The following is an 18968-nucleotide window of genomic DNA, read 5'->3' as shown; positions in this document are numbered from 1 at the left end:
CTAGTCATCTACTACTCCACTTGCTAGTGAATCACAACACAGCAGCACCATCGCCGGCACCGCCAACGCAAGCGAGCAATGTCAGCCTGGAAAACATCCCCGGCGGTGTCCTCCTTGCCGCTCTGCACAGTCCAAGGTTCTCTCCTCACCCTCGCCATCCTAACCCTCTTCTCCTTCACCTATTTCTCCTTCAATTCTCTCCGCTCCCCTCTCTCTTCCACCTCCTCTTCTTCTTCAACCACTCAGCTTTCTGTTGCTAAAATGGTTCCTGGAGATCATATGGTGGAGAGGCATTACAGGCAGGCAGAGCGGCTTTCGGTTTACCATTCCCCTGACGTTTTCCGGTTCAATTATGCCGAGATGGAGCGCAAATTTAAGGTGTACATATACCCGGACGGGGATCCCGATACGTTCTACCAGACGCCCAGGAAGCTCACAGGGAAGTACGCCAGCGAGGGCTATTTCTTCCAGAACATTCGCGAGAGTCCCTTCCGCACCGATGATCCCAATCAGGCTCACCTCTTCTTCATTCCCATCTCCTGCCACAAGATGCGAGGCAAGGTACGGCTTTCTATTGCGAAAATTTGTATCGTATTGAGGAGTTTTATGCCATTGGGGTTCGTTTATTTCGGGATATACGCTAATCCTGTGTTTGGCTGCTGGGAAGATGCGAGAAAAAAAGTGGAATTTTTGTGAATTTTCGCGATTGGGGATCTTAGGAAATACTAGCTTCCACTTAGTTCTCTCATATAGATTCTTTTTACCGATCTTTATTGTCTTAATTGACTCACATGGAGGGAAAATAAACCAAAACAAAATTTCTTGTTCTAGATGTTCTAAATTATAATATACGATGCTTGCAGAGATGTGAAATCTGAAATTTCTTCTGCGTTTCTAGTCATCTACGAAGAATAATCACTTTGAAACTATAAGTGAAATGGTTCCGATCTGTGTGATGTGGAAGATTTCATATACCACGCTGGTGAAAACATAGAAATGTATATGTTCCATGTACTTGGGCTATGCCTAATATCATCACTAAAATTCTTATTTACTGATCAAAAAAAGGAAAGTATAGAAACGGCTCCAGACACATAATGCACTCATAAGCATGTTATGGAAATATCTTCCTGCATGAAATTTTTTGGGTTTATTTTCCAAGACACTTGGTGGTGTTTTTTAAATGAATGCCATAGACTGCAACTCACCTGCCTTACCATTTATGCCTAGATAAAAGTTGAGTGAGTGTCTTTATAGTATCAAACGCAGGGCATCAGCCTTTGTCTCACTATAACAGATACACTACTATGATTTCATTTGGAGGATGCACGACTACAACAATTGCATATGCAGATGGTTATACATGATTGAAGATTCAATCTTGCCGACTATACAGCGAGTGCAACTTTAAACACTCAGAACTAGTGCTATATTTTCAGATGCTGGACATGTTTCCAGATTTATACAGCACACACACACGCACGAACTGTGCTGTTGTCAGTTCTGATAGACAGTTCCCCCCTTTCTAGAATTGGATCCCCTATATGTTGGTATGTGACGCTTGCTTGATTGTATGCAGGGAACTTCTTACGAGAATATGACTGTAATTGTCCAGAATTATGTGCAAAGCTTAATTTCCAAGTATCCTTACTGGAATCGAACCTTAGGAGCAGATCATTTTTTTGTCACTTGTCATGATGTTGGTGTTAGGGCTACAGAAGGTGTTCCGCTTCTTGTAAAGAACTCAATTCGGGCTGTGTGCTCCCCAAGTTATGATGTTGGATTCATTCCACACAAAGATGTTGCCCTTCCTCAAGTACTGCAGCCATTTGCTCTTCCAGCTGGTGGAAACGATCTTGAAAACAGGTAAAATTGTAGTATATGAATTTTTTTATTGCCTAATTGGCAAACCTCTATTTGTTGATCTTATTTACAAGTAGATGACACATGGCCAATTGTTTGTTATTCTTTCATTAGGCTATTCCTTAAAATCAATCTTTTGCTTTCCTATTTCTTGTAAAAGTCCATATTTGAAATTTCTGTGCCCCTCCAATCTTAAAAATTTTCCAGGATTTTAATGTGACTGTTATCTCTGAGGTGAAGTGATTACTGCTTTATATTGTGGTATAATGATTCACTAAAACCATATGAGCAAAGATACATTCATGTGTGTGTGTGTGTGTGTATATATATATATATATATATATATATATATATTCTAATATGAGAAATGATAGAGCCACCGAAAAATTGTACACATATTTTGTACCAAATTTTTAAATTTTTTTTTTTTACTTAATAGTTAAAGAAGTGTTTTTTAATGATTTTGTATTTTTTTAAAATTTTTAAAAATATTTAAAAGTGTTTAAAAAATGGTTGAAAAAAAAGAAAGAAAAAAGAAAAAACAATTTACACCATTCGGTACCGAATTTTCTGTGGGAGTAGCAGTACTCTTCTAATATTAACAATGTTTGGCAAAAACTGTACAGGAAATTGTCGTGCACATGGTAAAAATGAGGTTATAAATGCTGCAATATATTTGAAGTATCATTTTTGATGGTCAGTGACAACTTTTATGAAAGTTAAACCACACTATTTGTTCAGATGTATGTTCTACTTAACATTGATTATGTTCACTTCTTGAAAAACATTTTGAACTTGTACGGAACTTCTGTTACTCTGAAAATACATTAATTTTTTAGCTTTTTCAAAATTTGTGAAACTTGAACCTATTTTAGTTCAGACACTGGCCTTAGTAGCTTAGTGTACTCTTTCTTCAGGTGGAAGTCAGGTCATGGTTTCAACTCATTAAGGTGGGACATTGTAGGATTTGGGGTTCCCATCTATAATCTTTGTCGGGAAAATGAAAAAATACTAAAGAAAAAATAGTCATCTGATCTATTTTTTCTAAAGTATATCTCTTTATAAGGGAAGACTTGTTAAGTCATTATATATGTTAATGTCTCTTGAGTTAGAGGGAGCAGAATGCAGCTTCTATATTTTACTCTAGCCGCTAGAATTGAGTGTAAACCTAGATTGTGCATAGCTGTCTATCCAGTGTGGGGTGCATAATTTAGAAGCTGAGTTCACTTCATTGAAATAGGTCAACTTCCAACCCAAACATGTCCAATAGCTTTGTCAAGCACCTCTGGGTAAAGTGAAACATGAAAAAAAAGGATATTTCATGCATGCTGAACACTATTAGATTTTTCAGGGACCGGCATTGTTTTTACTTTCCTCTGTGTGATTTTGTATGGTAACAGTCATATTTCATTTTAGCTGTTTTTTCCCTAATAAAAATGTTAGTTTTAGAGGTTATTGTCTATCATAGCTATGCCTTCATACATACTAGCATTATTTGAAAAAGAGAAAATGTATATTGACACTATCCTTGTATTGAATAGTACATTGTTTTCATTTCACAAGAATGTCTTGTGGTGGGCAACTTATTACCTGCTGAGAGATGTCAACTTGGTGTAGGTTAAGGCATGCCTTAATGGTTAGCTGAACATGTATTATTTGACTTTATTGACTTGTACAACCCAGCAAGGCAGTTCATTTCTTATAAATATAAAAAATTTGCCTTGCAGGACAACACTTGGTTTTTGGGCTGGACATCGGAACTCCAAAATCAGAGTTATACTAGCACGAGTTTGGGAGAATGACACAGAACTTGATATTTCCAATAACAGAATAAATAGGGCTATGGGACCACTGCTATATCAAAAGAGATTTTATACAACTAAGTTCTGCATATGCCCTGGTGGTTCCCAGGTTAACAGTGCTCGCATAACCGACTCAATCCATTATGGATGTGTACCTGGTAAAATTTCAGTGCTTATTACTTATATAAAACAAAATAATAATAACAATTCAGTGCTTCTTGGGTGTTCATATGAGAATGGTAGTGGATAAGTTGTTCCAATTTCTCTCATTACACGCATGGCAAATATAATATTGGAACCATACGCCTGGATTATTGGGTAAGTAGTGATGGGTTAAAGATTCATGTGCCATTCCAAAATATTTTCTTTATTTACTGGCCTAATAAACTGGAAACAGAAGACCTGAACAGATCAATATCGCTATGGCCTTTTGCCCATGGAATGCAGGGTATGAGATATTTAACCTTCGTGTGATATTTGGGTTGCAACACTTGATGAAACGTGAAGTGCCCATTGGTTAGGTAATTAGGTTTCTTGTGTGATGTCTCACGTGATGTAAATAACATTCTAATGAGGTGAATCAAGTATATTCATCTCTTTGTTACCTTCTGGTGTGCATGAGTTGTGTGATGATGAAAGAAAGAACAAAAAGAGAGATTCCATTGTATTCGTCCCCCTCTCCCATTTTAGCACAAATACCTGAATTCCATTTCAGTTTAGATTCAATTGAAGATGTCCTTGTGATTTTGCATATATAACTAGAGAAAACTTTGCTTCATGACTTAGACTTCAAACCCTAATTATTCGTACTCTTAAACAACTCATGCAGGTTTTGACTAATATGTTAGCATGGTGATTGAATTATAAAATTTCTTTATAGATACTGTGTGAAGAATGTCTACAGGTTGTTGGGTGTCTTAGAATTTGATCTCATTAATTTTCTAAATTAAATTGCTGCTGCCTGTCTCAGTTTGATGTTTGGGTTTTTCGCTTTTGTGCTTTCACATATTTTGTTAGGATTTCTCATCTAAGTTTTTTCCCCACTCAAGTTCTTTATGTATTTGATTTCGTGCAGTGATATTGTCAAATTATTATGACCTGCCATTCAATGATATTCTTGATTGGCATAAATTTGCTGTCGTGCTTAAGGAGAATGATGTATACCAGCTTAAGCAAATTCTCAAGGACAAATCTGATGCCGAGTTTGTTGCACTGCATAAGAACCTAGTTAAGGTAGATGCCTTACTGTTTCAACTTGATTATTTTAAATAGCATATTTGATTTATGCTATCTTTTCATTTTTCATATTATGCAACAGCTCTAATTTAAAATAGGATATAGTGTACTCAAATATACTCCGATAGTCCTGCCCGTAATATATTTTGTTTAGTTCATGTATGTGAGTTTTCTGTCTATGTTGCCCGCTTCCATTGACAAAGAACGTACTGTGAATAACTTTTTTTGAAGGAATCAAAGATTTATTAAATAACACAAAAGGCATGCCCGAAATAGAAAGTCTACGGAATAACTTACTTCCATACTGACTCCTACTTATTCTGATGTTCTCAATCAATCCAAGAGAAGAAGAATGTCAGCCTTAACTGATGAAATTTTTCTTTTTGGATTTTTATCAATCAGGTCCAGAGACACTTCCAGTGGAACTCTCCACCCATCAAATATGATGCATTCCATATGGTCATGTATGAGCTTTGGCTGCGCCACCATGTCATCAAATACTGATTTGTTTATAATTCCAGCTAGCTTTCTGTACATTTACTGGCTAGTAACCCAAAAGCTTGTAAATTGTCATACACAGTTCTCTCATCTTTCATAGTTAGCTTATGATGAAGGGAAGTAAAGTTACTAGTTCCCCAACAGGTCATTACATGTTCTTTTGGTATTTAACTTCTCTTTGGATACAAGACACAAGTCTTTTTTGTTGTGTTTTTTTTTTTCGGTTTTCTGAGGGATGTCTCTCACTATATGGTTGCTACAACGGATGCTTCCGAGCTGCAGCTTGGGTAAATTGAAGCAAAGATGTCATGATCCTGACTGGGGTTCAAGCTTTTGAAGATTTGGTTTGGGTATCAGCTCCGAAGAATTTTCTTTTATGCCGAAGGTGCCAGAGGTCGAATCAGGTGACATGTTTCGTGCTCTGTCTTAATATTTTTACCCTTAAAAAACGATTGTAATTTGTTGGAAATGCAGAATTTCTCTTTTTTCAAAAGAAAAAAAAAAAAAAAAAAAAGAAAAAGAAAAAGAAAAAGAAAAAGAAAAGAGGAACGAGCTCTCGTGTATTGGTCTCAGTATCACCTTTGGGTTGCCTGTTCTTTGCCAAAACATTTTTCCTTCCTACTCTTCTGCTTCTCATGCTGGTGTTTTGGATTCCAGTTAAAAGAGGCCAAATAGAACATGGAAAACACGCTTGCGTATTGAGAGTGAATTTTTTTTTCTTGATCATCTATCCTAAAGGAAGTACATAACAAACTCTGGTTGAGCAAGCCTATATATATCATTAATGCGCAAGTTTTTTACATAAGTTAGCATATCGGATTATTTCTTTTTCAATATATATATATATATATATATATATATATATTTTATGACTGATGTGGTCCCATAGAAAGCGATGTGTATACATCTCGGCTTGTAAGATTATTTAACAATCCTTTTAAGTCAGTTCCCCCTTCAATTGACATGTTGTTCCCTCCTGTATCGACTCCTTAAACCAAACCACCTGTGGCAACCTGCTTAAAGTTTTAACCTTGCCTGCATCCCCTTATTTACTTCAAAATAGATGTTCAGAAAGCCTTGTACATTATTACAAAGTTTGGGTACTGAGGTAGAATATCTTACTATTATTCACTACTATTCAATATTTTATCATTTCGTTTTTACTAATATTCATAAAATACCCGAGAATATCTCACTGCCAAAATGCAATCTTAGAACCAGAGACACTCTTCATGCATGAATAGTATCATCCATCTCAATGTCATCAGTTGATCTCTGGTTGCTGCTCGATTCTGAGCCATTTTTGTTCCCTGTTCCATCGGTGCTAGTGGTGCTTATCTCCAAGTTATCAGAACTAGTTGCAGGATTCTCTCTTTTCAGTGTCATGTATGTCAACAACGACACGTAGAGTACCATCATTGGCAATGCTATTACTCCTGTGAGGATTGATCCGGTTTTAGTCATCTCGTTACCCGTTATCCTTCCAATCAGAGTGGTGCTTAAGAAATACATGTTGATCCCAATTGAGCAAAACCCCAATAGCCATGAGACGAGGCTTACCTAAGGTGGAAGCAAAAACCAAGAGAAAATCTTCAGTATGTAATTGTACTCGTGGTACTAAATAATGAAAAAGAAAAACACTCTAGGTAGGTATCAATAAGTCTTACCAGAAAGGGATTCTTATGCCGACCCATCTTGGCTTCACTGCTGGTGAACCGGAGGAGAGGAACCAATACAAATGGAAGTACAAATGCCAAGATCATCTGCACATAAGGCAATTAATACACAAATAAATAAGTAATTGAACCCCTCGTTTTTAAGATAAAAAGTTAAATGGTTAATATATAATTAATACTTAATTCAACACAGATCAATTTTGGCCGTGACTATGCTATATCCCATCTTAGGGCTCGTTAGGATACAGAAACCATCTCCACCTTATCTCATCTCATCTCACTATTCAAACGAGCCCTAACAAGGAACGGGAGTGTGATGTAGATTATATATGGATAACATGAATTAGAAGCAATAATTGTAAGTGTTTTGGTTGGACTTACAGAAGCAATAATGATAAGCCTTCCAGCTCCATGAGGTCCGCCTATAATGCACGCCACCAAACTTGGACCAATGGCTATGCACCTGGTTATTAAGTTTCTCAACCAGAGTTCCATCTTCAAATCCAAAAAACCCTGCAAAATTAACATTCCATGCATGCTTAATGCTTCATTAGGCTCTCTCAGTTAAAGCTTTTTACGCATCTCTGGGAAATTAAGGTATTGGTATATGAATAAGCAAGCAGTACCTGCATAATGTACTGGCCTGCGTAGGTTCCTGCAACAGTTGAGCTCTGACCAGAAGCAAGCACGGATATGGCATATAGCTTTGCACTCCACTTTCCAAGGTCATTCTAATCGATCACATTAACACGTGATCAAACTATCAGGAAAATAAAGCATTGACCCTATAATAATGCTTTCTCTGCAGGTTACTGAGAAGTACTGATCACATAGAAAAATGTTTGTTGTACTTACAAAAATAATTACAAAAGAATTACTTTACAAACTGACCTATATAGATATGACGTATTACACTAAACTATATCAGAGTTTAAACGTATTAAGTCTTTTTATAGACCAAACACTTTTCTTTCCCATGCATGCAGCTTTCATGCTTGTTCTTGTTTAATGTTAGTTGCAAATTAAGGAAGAAGTACTGAGACATATAAGACCTTAAACAAGAAAGCCGCAGACTCGAGAGTGATATTCTTGCAATGAGCCTTGCTCTCTACAGAGATATTTGGATTGGAGCACACGCTGGCACTAACAGATACGACAACCACATTGATGAGGAACGCTAGGACTAGTGATATCCCACTTTCTATGAAGAAAAACTTGCTTGCACTCTGAAAGAAAGAGGAGAGATGATCAGATCATGTTTAATTCGTTTAATCGAACCAGCTTAATTGTCATTGATTAGTGAAAGGAAGATGGTTGAAGACTATATAGTTATAACTTACATTGATGCCATCAAAGGAGTGAGGGAACTTTCTCGATATAACCAATGCTGAGTGAAGAAAAAGATTGTGCCTGCAGTTTGATTTTTAAATCAACGGTGAGATGAGAGTCGAGACTTGAGATAAGGTTTATGAATAGATTTTCTCAGTTATGATCTTTTATGGCTCTACGACAACATATATATAATTCCTACACAATATTCATCTATTGATCAAAGAGACAGCTCTTTGAAAACATATAAATTACTAGTAATGTGGTTGAAAAAATTTAAGAGTATCATTTGTTGAAAAAATTGGATAGGAATGTGGTTGAAACTATAAAGTACTTCAAACCTCCCCAGCATACATCCGTTTGGGTAGTGGAGTATTCTGAAAAACTCATACTATTTATTATTAATTTCAACCATTTTTCATTATTTTTTACTACTATTTAATATTTTTTCATTACTTAATTTTTTATTATTTTTTCACTACTATTTATAGAAGGAAAATGCTATATCTCCTACTGGGGGCTCCCGCTGGAGACTAGTAATGTAGTTTGATGTGTTTTTTTAAGTTTATATAATTTTTTTTAATAATTTTTAATATTTTAAAAAAATAAAAAAAATCATAATATTATTAAAAAGTATTTTCTTAATAACGAAGTAAAATAAAAAGTCATAAAATAATATTTTTTATAATTTTTTATTTTACTTCGTGATTAAGTAAGTATTTTTTAATGATTTTTTTATTTTGCTTTCTGATTAAGAAAGTATTTTCTTAATGATATTCTAAATTTATTTTATCTTTTTAAAATATTTAAAAATATTAAAAAATCTATATAAAAAATAACTTAAAAAACACATAAATAATACTACATCCCAGCGGGAGCCTCCAGCGGAGGCTATAGCATGACTCTTTATAGAATATCTGAGATCAAATTACTACCTAAACGTACATAACAGTTGGGTTAGAACTCCATGTTATCATAATTAAGGACTCCATGTTCGGCTAAGAAGTTAGGCCAAAGCAGCCCATATGGTTGCAGCCGGTAGCTAGCAGTTGAAATGCCAAAATAAATGAGGAATTTGGACAAAGTTTTCCTTCAAATCCAACCCAGTTGAAATGCCAATAGCATGTGAGAAAGTAGATATTTTTTAAACGAAGAGATAAATGAAAATCTTTTAACTTGGATGCTTAAATAAAACATGTGCTTTTCACATGCTTAACGGGCACTTTGTCATTTTTTATTATATGGATTGGAGGAAAAACTCTGGCCGATCGAAGAATTTATACCCGATCATTAATTTATACATGTGTGCGTGAGTACTGTGTATTTATGCTCGATCCCCTCATGAGTTCAAAGCCTTTAATTTGAAGTTAGAAAACTAGTATAGCTAGATATATAGCTAGCAATTATTAATAATTAATATTGCAATTTTAATGTTTGAAATTAATTAATTTACGTACGGCATGATCAGAGCTCCTAAAAGAGCAATGGCGTCTTTGGTGGCTCCTTTCGCATTCAATTTGGGAACGAACATTCCGGTCACCATCTCCTTTGCACTCGGTCTGGCCTTTATCATTACAGCAAAGAAGCAGCCACCCACCACCATTACTAGCAGACCAATCGCCACCTCCAGCTTCCTTATCTATCAATCATATATATATGAGAAATATTAATATTATTAGTATTATATTATCACTCATTAATTGAAAAAAAAAATCCTTAATTTGCATATGGTGCTATAATATACTAACACCATATCGTTGCATCCCAAGGAGAAGGAGAGTATTCAATCCAGCCAGCAGGACCCCACTCCACATGGGTATTTTGAAGAGTATGTTCAGAGCAAATGCCGTTCCTAGTACTGCATAAATTAATTAAAGCACAAATCTCAAATATTACAATTTACATTATCGATCTGTTTATGAACTTTGTGATCTGTCCTTTTAGAAGTACTGTACTTGGAAGTTATTGTAAAACATTGTTCCATGCAAATACACAACGACGATCAATGGTATTTAGGGGCGAAGTTTGACTCCGACGGAGTTGGAAAGTCCGACTCCGTACTCCAACGTCGAGTTGGGCTTCAACTCTAATTGGAGTTTTCGGAATCAGAGTTAGAGTGGCAGAACATCGGGGGAGAGAGAGAGAGAGCGCGATGGGTCGGCCGATCCCGTTTGTAACGCCGTCAAAAGGTGGTAATCCCAACTCGGCCGTCGAACCTTGTCAAGAGAGAGGGAGAGAGCATCTTGACTCTAATTGACTATCGATTGCTCCAACATGAAGTCTCTCTCATTTTCCTTTCTGATTTTATCAAGTCTTTTTAAAATCTAATTTTTGAGTAGTAATATTTATACAATATATTTTATAATATATTTTACAACACATGTTATAAAATAAAAATATTTTTATAAAATGATGTTAGTTTTATAAAATATTTTATAAAAATATCCATTCTTTAAAATATTATTATTAAAATATTATATATTTTTCATTTTTCATCTCGAAATTGACACTGCTACCAAGAACACAAAGGCTCAAGATTTGAACCTAAAGACTATAGACTCAAGTGAATAAAAAACAAAACTTTATTGAACCCCCAAAGGCTCGAGATTTGAACCCAATGTCCTTTCCTTTCCTCCGGAGTCCGAAAGGGAAAGTTATGCTTATCGAATATCTAGGGAGAAAAGTGAAATAAATGAATATCTTTACATTGAAAATCTCGAAAAAGACAAAAAATTGTCGACAAAGCAATGTAAAATAATGTTGTTAAAAAGCAACCTCGTGTAAAGCAATTAGTAAATTAGATAAAATTGAATCAGAATAGCGAACAAATAATAGCAGTCAGAGTTCAGAGTTCAGAAGTCGACTCCGATTCCGATAATATTTTCTAAAAAAAATTCAATTTCGTCTCCAAATTTTAATTTCATTTACTCCGTTGGAGTCGAAATGAAAGTGTACATCGGCCGGAGTAGGAGCAGCGTAGGGTTTGCCCAGTCCTAGACTATTCATGACATCATCATGCGCTAGTGATTAATTACAATTTAACATTGTCTACACATTATACCTTCTGGGATGTCAGCAGCTATAACGGCCACCTCAGCAAGTATCCACAGACAGTATTTGAGTGGACTTGGGTACTCTGCCTTGCAATGCTCAGCGAGATGCTTTCCTGCAATCAAGTTGTTGGTACTAAGTTTATTTAAGATTGGAAGAAATAAAAGACAACTGAGAAATCATGCATGGGTTTGTTCATGCACTTGCTTCTGATATAAGCCAAGGCTCAATTTTGGTATAAATAATTTATTGTGCATCGATTCATTGCAATATCAATGCATATATATATATATATTTATATATTTTACTCGTAACCTAATTCGTAGCCCAACTTTATAAATGATATTTCCACACGCCAAAAACAGTACTGAAGTACTGCATGCAGATGTTTCTGGGCAGGCCAGCTTCTGGCTTAGATCGAGTAATTAGAACGGCTACAATTAATATATGTATGAATATTCTTGCATGTGTTTGCATGGAATTGTTTAGAATAACTAAACATGCACGTGATTGAGCATATATAGCACATTGGGAAAACCTGTTGCCACCCCTAATCTTGCAGAACAACACTGGATTATGAAAGCGAAGGTCAGCCCGACAAGCACGATCCATAGCAACTGCTTATACATTACAGAGAGAATTCATATATGCATGAGACGCACAGATAGAGAATAACCCACAGAACAAGAACAAGTGTTGGTATCATCCGAAAATAAGAAGGAAAATAGAGACCTCGTATTTGTGATCTGCACCAGCTTGTAGGTCTGTTTCCACTGCATAATTTACGTAACAAACAAAGTACGAACTCAGGAAGTACAACAAAACGTTCTTTCTCGTTTCATGAGGAAGAGGAAACAAACAAGCAAAACGAAAATCAGAGAGAGAGAGAGAGAGAGAGAAATTTAGCTTACAGTTTCCGGGATCAAGATAGCCTACAGAAACGAGAATACCAGGTCCTACATAACCCAAAAGCTTCTTCCATTTAGGGGTCTCTTGTATCTGAACCAGAGACATGTTTCACTCTAGTTGTCTTCTACGAAACCGGAGTGTTTTCAAAATGCTTATATATTTTCCAATTTATAAAGCCGATCGTTGAGGGAGACTACAATATTGGGTACGTACGATAATTAATACAAGAAAAAAAGAGCATTTATGATCATTATTTGCAACGGAAGTAATTGTTTACGACGAAAATATACTAATTTTAATAAAAAATAATCATTTTCACCAAAATAGATCACACATAGGTTTCCTTCTTAACAAGTTAATAAGAAAACCTTTAAGACGAACATTAAATACGTAGCTAACTTGGGTTGTTATTAGCTCTTGTTATTTTCATGGGTATTCAATGCTGCTGCAAATTTCCGATAGATCAGTTTCTGTCCAAGAGTACGTACTGATCTACATGATAATCACACTGCAACACATGAAATGATATGCTTCATCCACAAATAACAGGAGATCCGAACAAAATTTACATTCCCAAGTTACCATCATTACAACGTAAATGAGTTTTTGTGACGTTTTGACAATTGTGATAGTGCCCAAACCATCACAAAAAAATATTTTCTGTAACGGTTTCCAAACTAAAGGCAGCCGAGATATTGCGTTACGTTCGAATGTATTAATATTCATGTTAGAACGTGCCCTGGACATTCGAATGTTGAGGTTATTTACGTGTGAACGTAAAAATTTTTGGTGTCAATGTTCGAACGTTAGTGATTCACGTTCGAATGTTAATTGATTTAATATTAAAGTTGGATATTTCATATTAAAAAAGATTGAAAATTGAAGTGCAGTAATTCAATATTAAAGTTAGATAAACTAATATTAAAAAAGATTGAGAATTGAAATTAAAAAACAATAGATATATTAAATAATATTGTTTATTACATATGATAAAAATAAAGTACAAAATATGATAAAATTTTATAAACAACATGATAAAAGTGAAAAAGACTCAGTACGAGTTGTTTACATATGTATTAAATTCGTCAGTCAATGTGTTGACCTTATTGTTTAGGATATCTAACCGACAGCCAATCTGGGCAACACTCTGTTGTACTGATGCGATCTCTCGGTCAATGTGCGCAGTAATATCTAAGACCTAAGACCATCGCATCAACCCAAGCAGGCCACACATCGAGCCATGAGGCCGCGCATCTCCCATATATGTACCCATTGGTGGTTAACTAGTACTCCCAATATGGGGCAACACCGGGCCGGGACTAGGTTGGAGGAACAAGATCTGGCACAGGACTAGGCTGACGTCAAGCATGCCCTCTCCCCTGTCCAATGCTTCGACTATGTGTGGTCATATCAATGTGGTTGATTTGCTCTGTCAACTACTCCTCTGCCTGGGGTTGCACACTCCAGGCTAGTATTAACGAGGTAATGAGGACTCCATATGGGAGGTAGTTCATGGAGACAATGCTCCCTAGTCACAGATCCTCTGAAAAATATGAAGTGACGAGTCGATGGGCTCTCTATGTGCCATTTATATAAGGAACTGTGCGTGAGTCCGGCTAAATGTGGCTTTATGTGCCACAGGATCTACATTTGTTCCAACAATAAGATGAAACATGCGGAAAAATGGAGAAGTTGTACTAGGCTGAAGGAGTTCTTCCTACCGAGCTGCTCTTGGTCTTTCCCCAGGGAGGATGTAGAAATCCTCATCTTAGTCTTCATCCTCCTTATCAGTACCCTCAGCCTCCGACCAGTCAACTAGGCCAATAAATAATGCAGAAGTGCCTAAATCTGTATCTACTCGGGATCGATGCCTAGGTTGAGCATCTCTTACAGTCGATATCACAGCTACAAGATGGGTCCCCAGAAGCTTGGAGATGACATCTGCCGAGACCTCGAATTGAACATCGCATACTGTCACGATGTGAGAGGATGCATCCTGAGGCATGGAGCACATCCTCATACAAAACTCCCGAACCATTGAGGGTATATGCTACCTCTCAATGTGTAGATACTCATCCAGCCTCTCGTAGTGAACACGTCTCTAAGGCCCTTATGCTCTCATCTTAGTTCGTCGAACTGATTGATCAGGACTTCTCGCTCGGACATCAATGTTCGAGCCCGATTCGAGACGTGTCCTGGCTTGTTCATTCCCTCCCCATTTTCCTAGTCATCAGAAGATGAGTCATATCCTGAAAGAAAGAGAAAAATTGAGCAATATTAGTACTATGATGCATCTAATGTACTGTAATCTAAATTATTTCAGAAACACATTCGAACGTTAACCCTATACGTGTGAACGTTTTGGGCTTTATGTTCGCACATTAATTTCCTCTAGGATAAGCATTCCAATGTAAGATAAGTTCCGTTTGAACATGATGCTGGCAAACACACGTTCAAATTAAACCAAGTATACATTCGAACGGTATTAACAAAATAAATAGAAAATTATTACATTCGAACGTATAAAATAAATACGTTCGCACGTGAGCAAGCTCTTGAACGTATTTATTAAGACGTTTGAACATACATTAACTATTAGTTCGAATGTTTCTGATATTTCTGGAAGATGAAAGGTTTTACATTCGAACAAATGTGAAATAACGTTCGCACGTAAGACTACCATTCGAGCGTATGTGTTGCTCAATAATATGAATGATCATACATGCGAATGTTACAAACGTACATTCGAATGTAAAATACGCATTCGCATGTACTTTCATTACATTCGCACGTACTGTAGAATGTTCACACATTATTTGCTTAATGTGCGAACGTGTATGTCGTCCTCCTCATTTGGAAGGTATAACATTTGAACGTGAGGATGTAATGTTTGAACATTACGAGACAGAAATGGCTGAGTCGGCTCAGCCATTCCCTAACACCTTGAACATAATGAAAGTGGCCAAAAATCATCGTAGAAATGAAGTATACACTTCAAGAAAACTTTCTATGGTGGTCGTTTGACCATTGGTAACCCGTGGTGGCCAGAAAATCAAGATGTAAGTCCAGCCATCAATGTGTCTCGAAAACCTCCGCCACCTCCATTAAACATTAAAAAAAAAAAAAAAAAGCTACCCAAAGTTTAAAGAATGATGCTTATCTCTTTTATGACGTTTGTAGTGTTGTTTGATGGCAACAACGACAAATTTGGTGGCAGTTTACGATGGAGGCGATGAGAGGAAAATATGTTAGGATTCTTTTGAAGTGCCGTTTCACATTTGGACGAAAGCTTATATACATGTAACGTTTAAATGTTATAATGTTAATGTACGAACGTCACTTAATGAGCGAGAAAGCCATCCAAACGTTACTATTTTAACGTTCAAAAGTCTCTAGAATAATTTTTTTTTATAATTTATACTAAATAATATATTATTTATAATATAATGTATAATAGTTGTTCTATAGTATATAATCTAATAATATTATTATTGATAATATAATTGTTATATAGTGTGAATATGTGATTATCGATCATGAATATTATTACTATACTATATGTAATATACTTAATATACTATACTTATATACTATGTACTAGTATATATCTTGAGATTAATGATTATCTCAGATATGTTGCTGCATACTTAGAATAATTCTAATTAAAAAAAAATTATTATATAATTCCTGTATTCAAATATTCTATTCTTTTGTACTTCTATACAGTGAGCTCATGGACAAACTTAGGAGATAAGGCGTAGAGAATATAGAGGCGAGACAAGAAGAAGAATTTCTCAGATGGTTTGAACAACGTGAATGCATATAAATGTTCTATGATTTAAAATCATTTTGAACCATTTTAATTCTTGTTAACTTTTAATAATTTTGTTACTATTTCAATTGTTAGATTTTGGAACAATGTGCTAATGATCCCACATCAGTTTCTTTTGAATTACATGCATTGGCTCGTGGTCCATCACATAGAGCATTTCAATACACTGCATGTACGATTTGAGGTTATAGATTCCATACCATGGACCATGAACGTTGCGGACATGACTTAGCACGTGGTCTTGCTTTGGAAAGAAATTGTGATACCCTGTATTTACGCGTATTTTGACTAAGTAAATTATTATATTTATTAAGATTATGAGCTTTCTTGTTTTAAATTTTAGATGATTTACATTATATTATTTTAAGATTTTTAATTGTTAATTCAATGTGTTTTCTTGTTATTAATTATTGTTCATTATTTAAATTACTTTTTATTTTAAATTAGTTTATTGTTAGATTTAATTATTTTATTTTCATTTAATCACTATGTTTAAATTACTTTATTTAATTTTCTGTTTTGAAATATTTTTTGTTGGATCATTTTTGTGACCCAAGATGTGAGGATTGGATCTCATTTCTTTCCCTCCATTTTTCTTTTCCTCATTTCTTTTTCTTTTTCTCTTTCCTCTTTTTCTTCTTTCTTTTTCTTCTTTTTCTTTTTCTCCCCTACTTCCTCCCGCGCGCGACGTCCCTCACTCCCTTTCCCCGTGCGTTTTCTTCTTCCTTCAGCTCACCGCCATGCGCCACCGTCCGACGACACCGCCCCTCTCCTTCCCTTCCCCACCGGCCGGCCACCACCCTTCTTCAATCCCAGCCCCTCTCACGCCGTCATGAGCCCCCACGCACGACTTGAAGCCGAGACCACCATTTGCTCTAGCTCCACCGTCGCGCCAACTCCGGCCACCATTTCCTCACCACATCATCCTTGAACTCCTAGCAACTAAATACACTCATCCTTAGCCCCGATCTGCCACCGGTGAAGCACATTCATCAACATTTTTGTTTTGGGCATTTTAGCCTTCAACCGCCCTCTACGCCGCCACCCACGGCCAACCACCACCACCACTAGCTTCACCGACATTCCTAAGCCATTCCCTATCAATCTCGGGTCTTGGTTTATCCTCGTTCAAAAGTGAGTTTTTGAGACCCACGTCCACAGTGCATTTTGCACTATTCTGTTGCTGTGTTGCTTGTAACACACCTGATAGATAGTGTTTGAATAACTAGAAAGTGTGAGAGAAAATGTAGAGAAAATGGTCAGATTCGAGATTGACCTAGCCTCCAAGAGAAAGAGATAAAAGAGAATAAGAAAACATTTTCATTAATCATTCTCGATATCCTCCTAGAGTCCCTTGACTCAGTACATATACTAGTTATCCCTCGCATGGACCTCGGCTAAAGAAAAACGTTAAAATGACAACGGTAATAAAAATTTATTAAATGGCCTAAGCCCATTAGCCAGCTACAACTAAAGTCTAAATTGATATAACCCTAACCCAACAAGTAATGAAAATAACCCAATCACATAGTGGCCCATGGCCATACGGTCAGATCTCCCTTTATACTATCGAACTGTGACAAGTCCTTCCCCTTCAAAGCACCTTGTCCACAAGGTGCGGTTTTACTTTAACCCGTTCTTTATAGCTGAGACAAGCTTTTTGCGTTCAATTTCTTTGAGCTGACCCACATCATACTCATTGATGAAATCTACCATATAAAAATGGCCAGCAACACAAACAAGAGAATAGCAATGGTAGATGCTTCCAACCCCATCGTTGTTACGAACCTTGAGTTCAATTCCAGCATGATCACAATAATTTCCACTGTAGGGTATGATCACAAGAGTTTAGCAACAGGAACCTCCATCCTTCAACAGGTGTAGTGCGAGGACTTGGTGCCCTTGTCACAAGTTAAAGGCCAGGTGTGCTGCTTCTTGACAAGGAAGCACTTGAAGCATAAGTATTTGTATTAGAAGTTGATGCACAATCATTTGGTGACTCTGAAATCCATTGCTTACGCCCACCAGCATGTAAAGCATCCATAGATGCCAATTTATAGTGCCAATGAACAAAATGAAACTCTGAAGTTCCAACACCATTAATAAGAGACTCCTCAGCAATGACTCTCCCCATAGCCTCCACCGCCGCCCTATTCCTTTCATTAATGACGACAGAACTCTCCCTTGCATTTGTCATCACCTGTGTAAACTCACACACTAGTTGCCTTGCCAGGAAGTCTTTCATTGCAACTACAAAGTCAAGCCTAGATAAGGCTTCAAGTTCAAGAAATTCTGATGCCTAGTTCCCCCCATCAGAAGCACTTCCAATGATGAAAAATCCCACAAGTGGCCTACAAAGCACACATGAATTACATAGAAGCTTCGATCACCACAGATCAAAGTCTCCTGGACTTAAAGTAGGCCACCCCAAAGCTATAAGTACAACTATCATAGCACCACACGCCACCAGGCCAATAGAGACAACAAAGATGACAACAACTTTGAATATCATTGGGGAGAGAATCCCTTTGATGTAATACACAGGAGCCACCACATGGGTCATAATGAAAACCAAGAATGATGCAAAAGGTTCTGACGTCATCACTGTTTTAAATCCCACCACAGACACTAATGAAGCTAGCAATGTTCCCAAGACAACAAGAGAGGCATATGCAATGTGCCGTTGGGAAAGGTAGTGACCCGTGGCTATATATAGAGAAACATGCATCAGAATAAGGTTAATGATAAAGGTGTACCCTCCCCAAGAGCCAA

General features: G+C 36.5%; 2 protein-coding genes across 2 annotated transcripts; one reads left to right on the top strand and one right to left on the bottom strand.

The window, feature by feature from the left end:
• On the top strand, nt 1–5564 carry LOC121263271 (probable glycosyltransferase At5g03795). Its single transcript, XM_041166070.1, has 5 exons — nt 1–561; nt 1580–1866; nt 3591–3823; nt 4741–4898; nt 5304–5564. Exons 1-5 carry the CDS (start codon nt 79–81, stop codon nt 5403–5405), a joined length of 1263 nt encoding a protein of 420 aa, XP_041022004.1. The 5' UTR covers nt 1–78; the 3' UTR covers nt 5406–5564.
• A 1065-nt stretch (nt 5565–6629) lies between these two features.
• LOC121262141 (metal transporter Nramp5-like) lies at nt 6630–12469 on the bottom strand. The gene is made up of 12 exons (XM_041164553.1): nt 12367–12469; nt 12188–12228; nt 11994–12072; nt 11466–11570; nt 10153–10262; nt 9862–10043; nt 8416–8485; nt 8128–8301; nt 7702–7806; nt 7457–7588; nt 7067–7162; nt 6630–6959 (listed from the first exon to the last, which is right to left on the bottom strand). The coding sequence occupies exons 1-12, from the start codon at nt 12467–12469 to the stop codon at nt 6630–6632; spliced, it is 1527 nt and encodes a 508-aa protein (XP_041020487.1).
• Between the last annotated feature and the right edge of the window lie 6499 nt (nt 12470–18968).

This window comes from Juglans microcarpa x Juglans regia, chromosome 4S (assembly GCF_004785595.1).
Source record: "Juglans microcarpa x Juglans regia isolate MS1-56 chromosome 4S, Jm3101_v1.0, whole genome shotgun sequence".
Taxonomy (NCBI): Eukaryota; Viridiplantae; Streptophyta; class Magnoliopsida; order Fagales; family Juglandaceae; genus Juglans; species Juglans microcarpa x Juglans regia.
Note: the sequence above shows the minus strand (reverse complement) of the source record. Positions and strands in the feature narration are given on the sequence as shown.

Bases quoted from the DNA above. Each gene is read 5' to 3' on its own strand.
- LOC121263271 (XM_041166070.1), top strand. From the start codon at position 79: ATGTCAGCCTGGAAAACATCCCCGGCGGTGTCCTCCTTGCCGCTCTGC. The intron at 1,867-3,590 runs GTAAAATTGTAG...TTTGCCTTGCAG, and splicing joins GGAAACGATCTTGAAAACAG to GACAACACTTGGTTTTTGGG. The intron at 3,824-4,740 runs GTAAAATTTCAG...GATTTCGTGCAG, and splicing joins CCATTATGGATGTGTACCTG to TGATATTGTCAAATTATTAT.
- LOC121262141 (XM_041164553.1), bottom strand. From the start codon at position 12,469: ATGTCTCTGGTTCAGATACAAGAGACCCCTAAATGGAAGAAGCTTTTG. The intron at 8,486-9,861 runs GTACGTAAATTA...ATCAAACTGCAG, and splicing joins TTAGGAGCTCTGATCATGCC to GCACAATCTTTTTCTTCACT. The intron at 8,302-8,415 runs GTAAGTTATAAC...TCTTTCTTTCAG, and splicing joins ACTCCTTTGATGGCATCAAT to AGTGCAAGCAAGTTTTTCTT.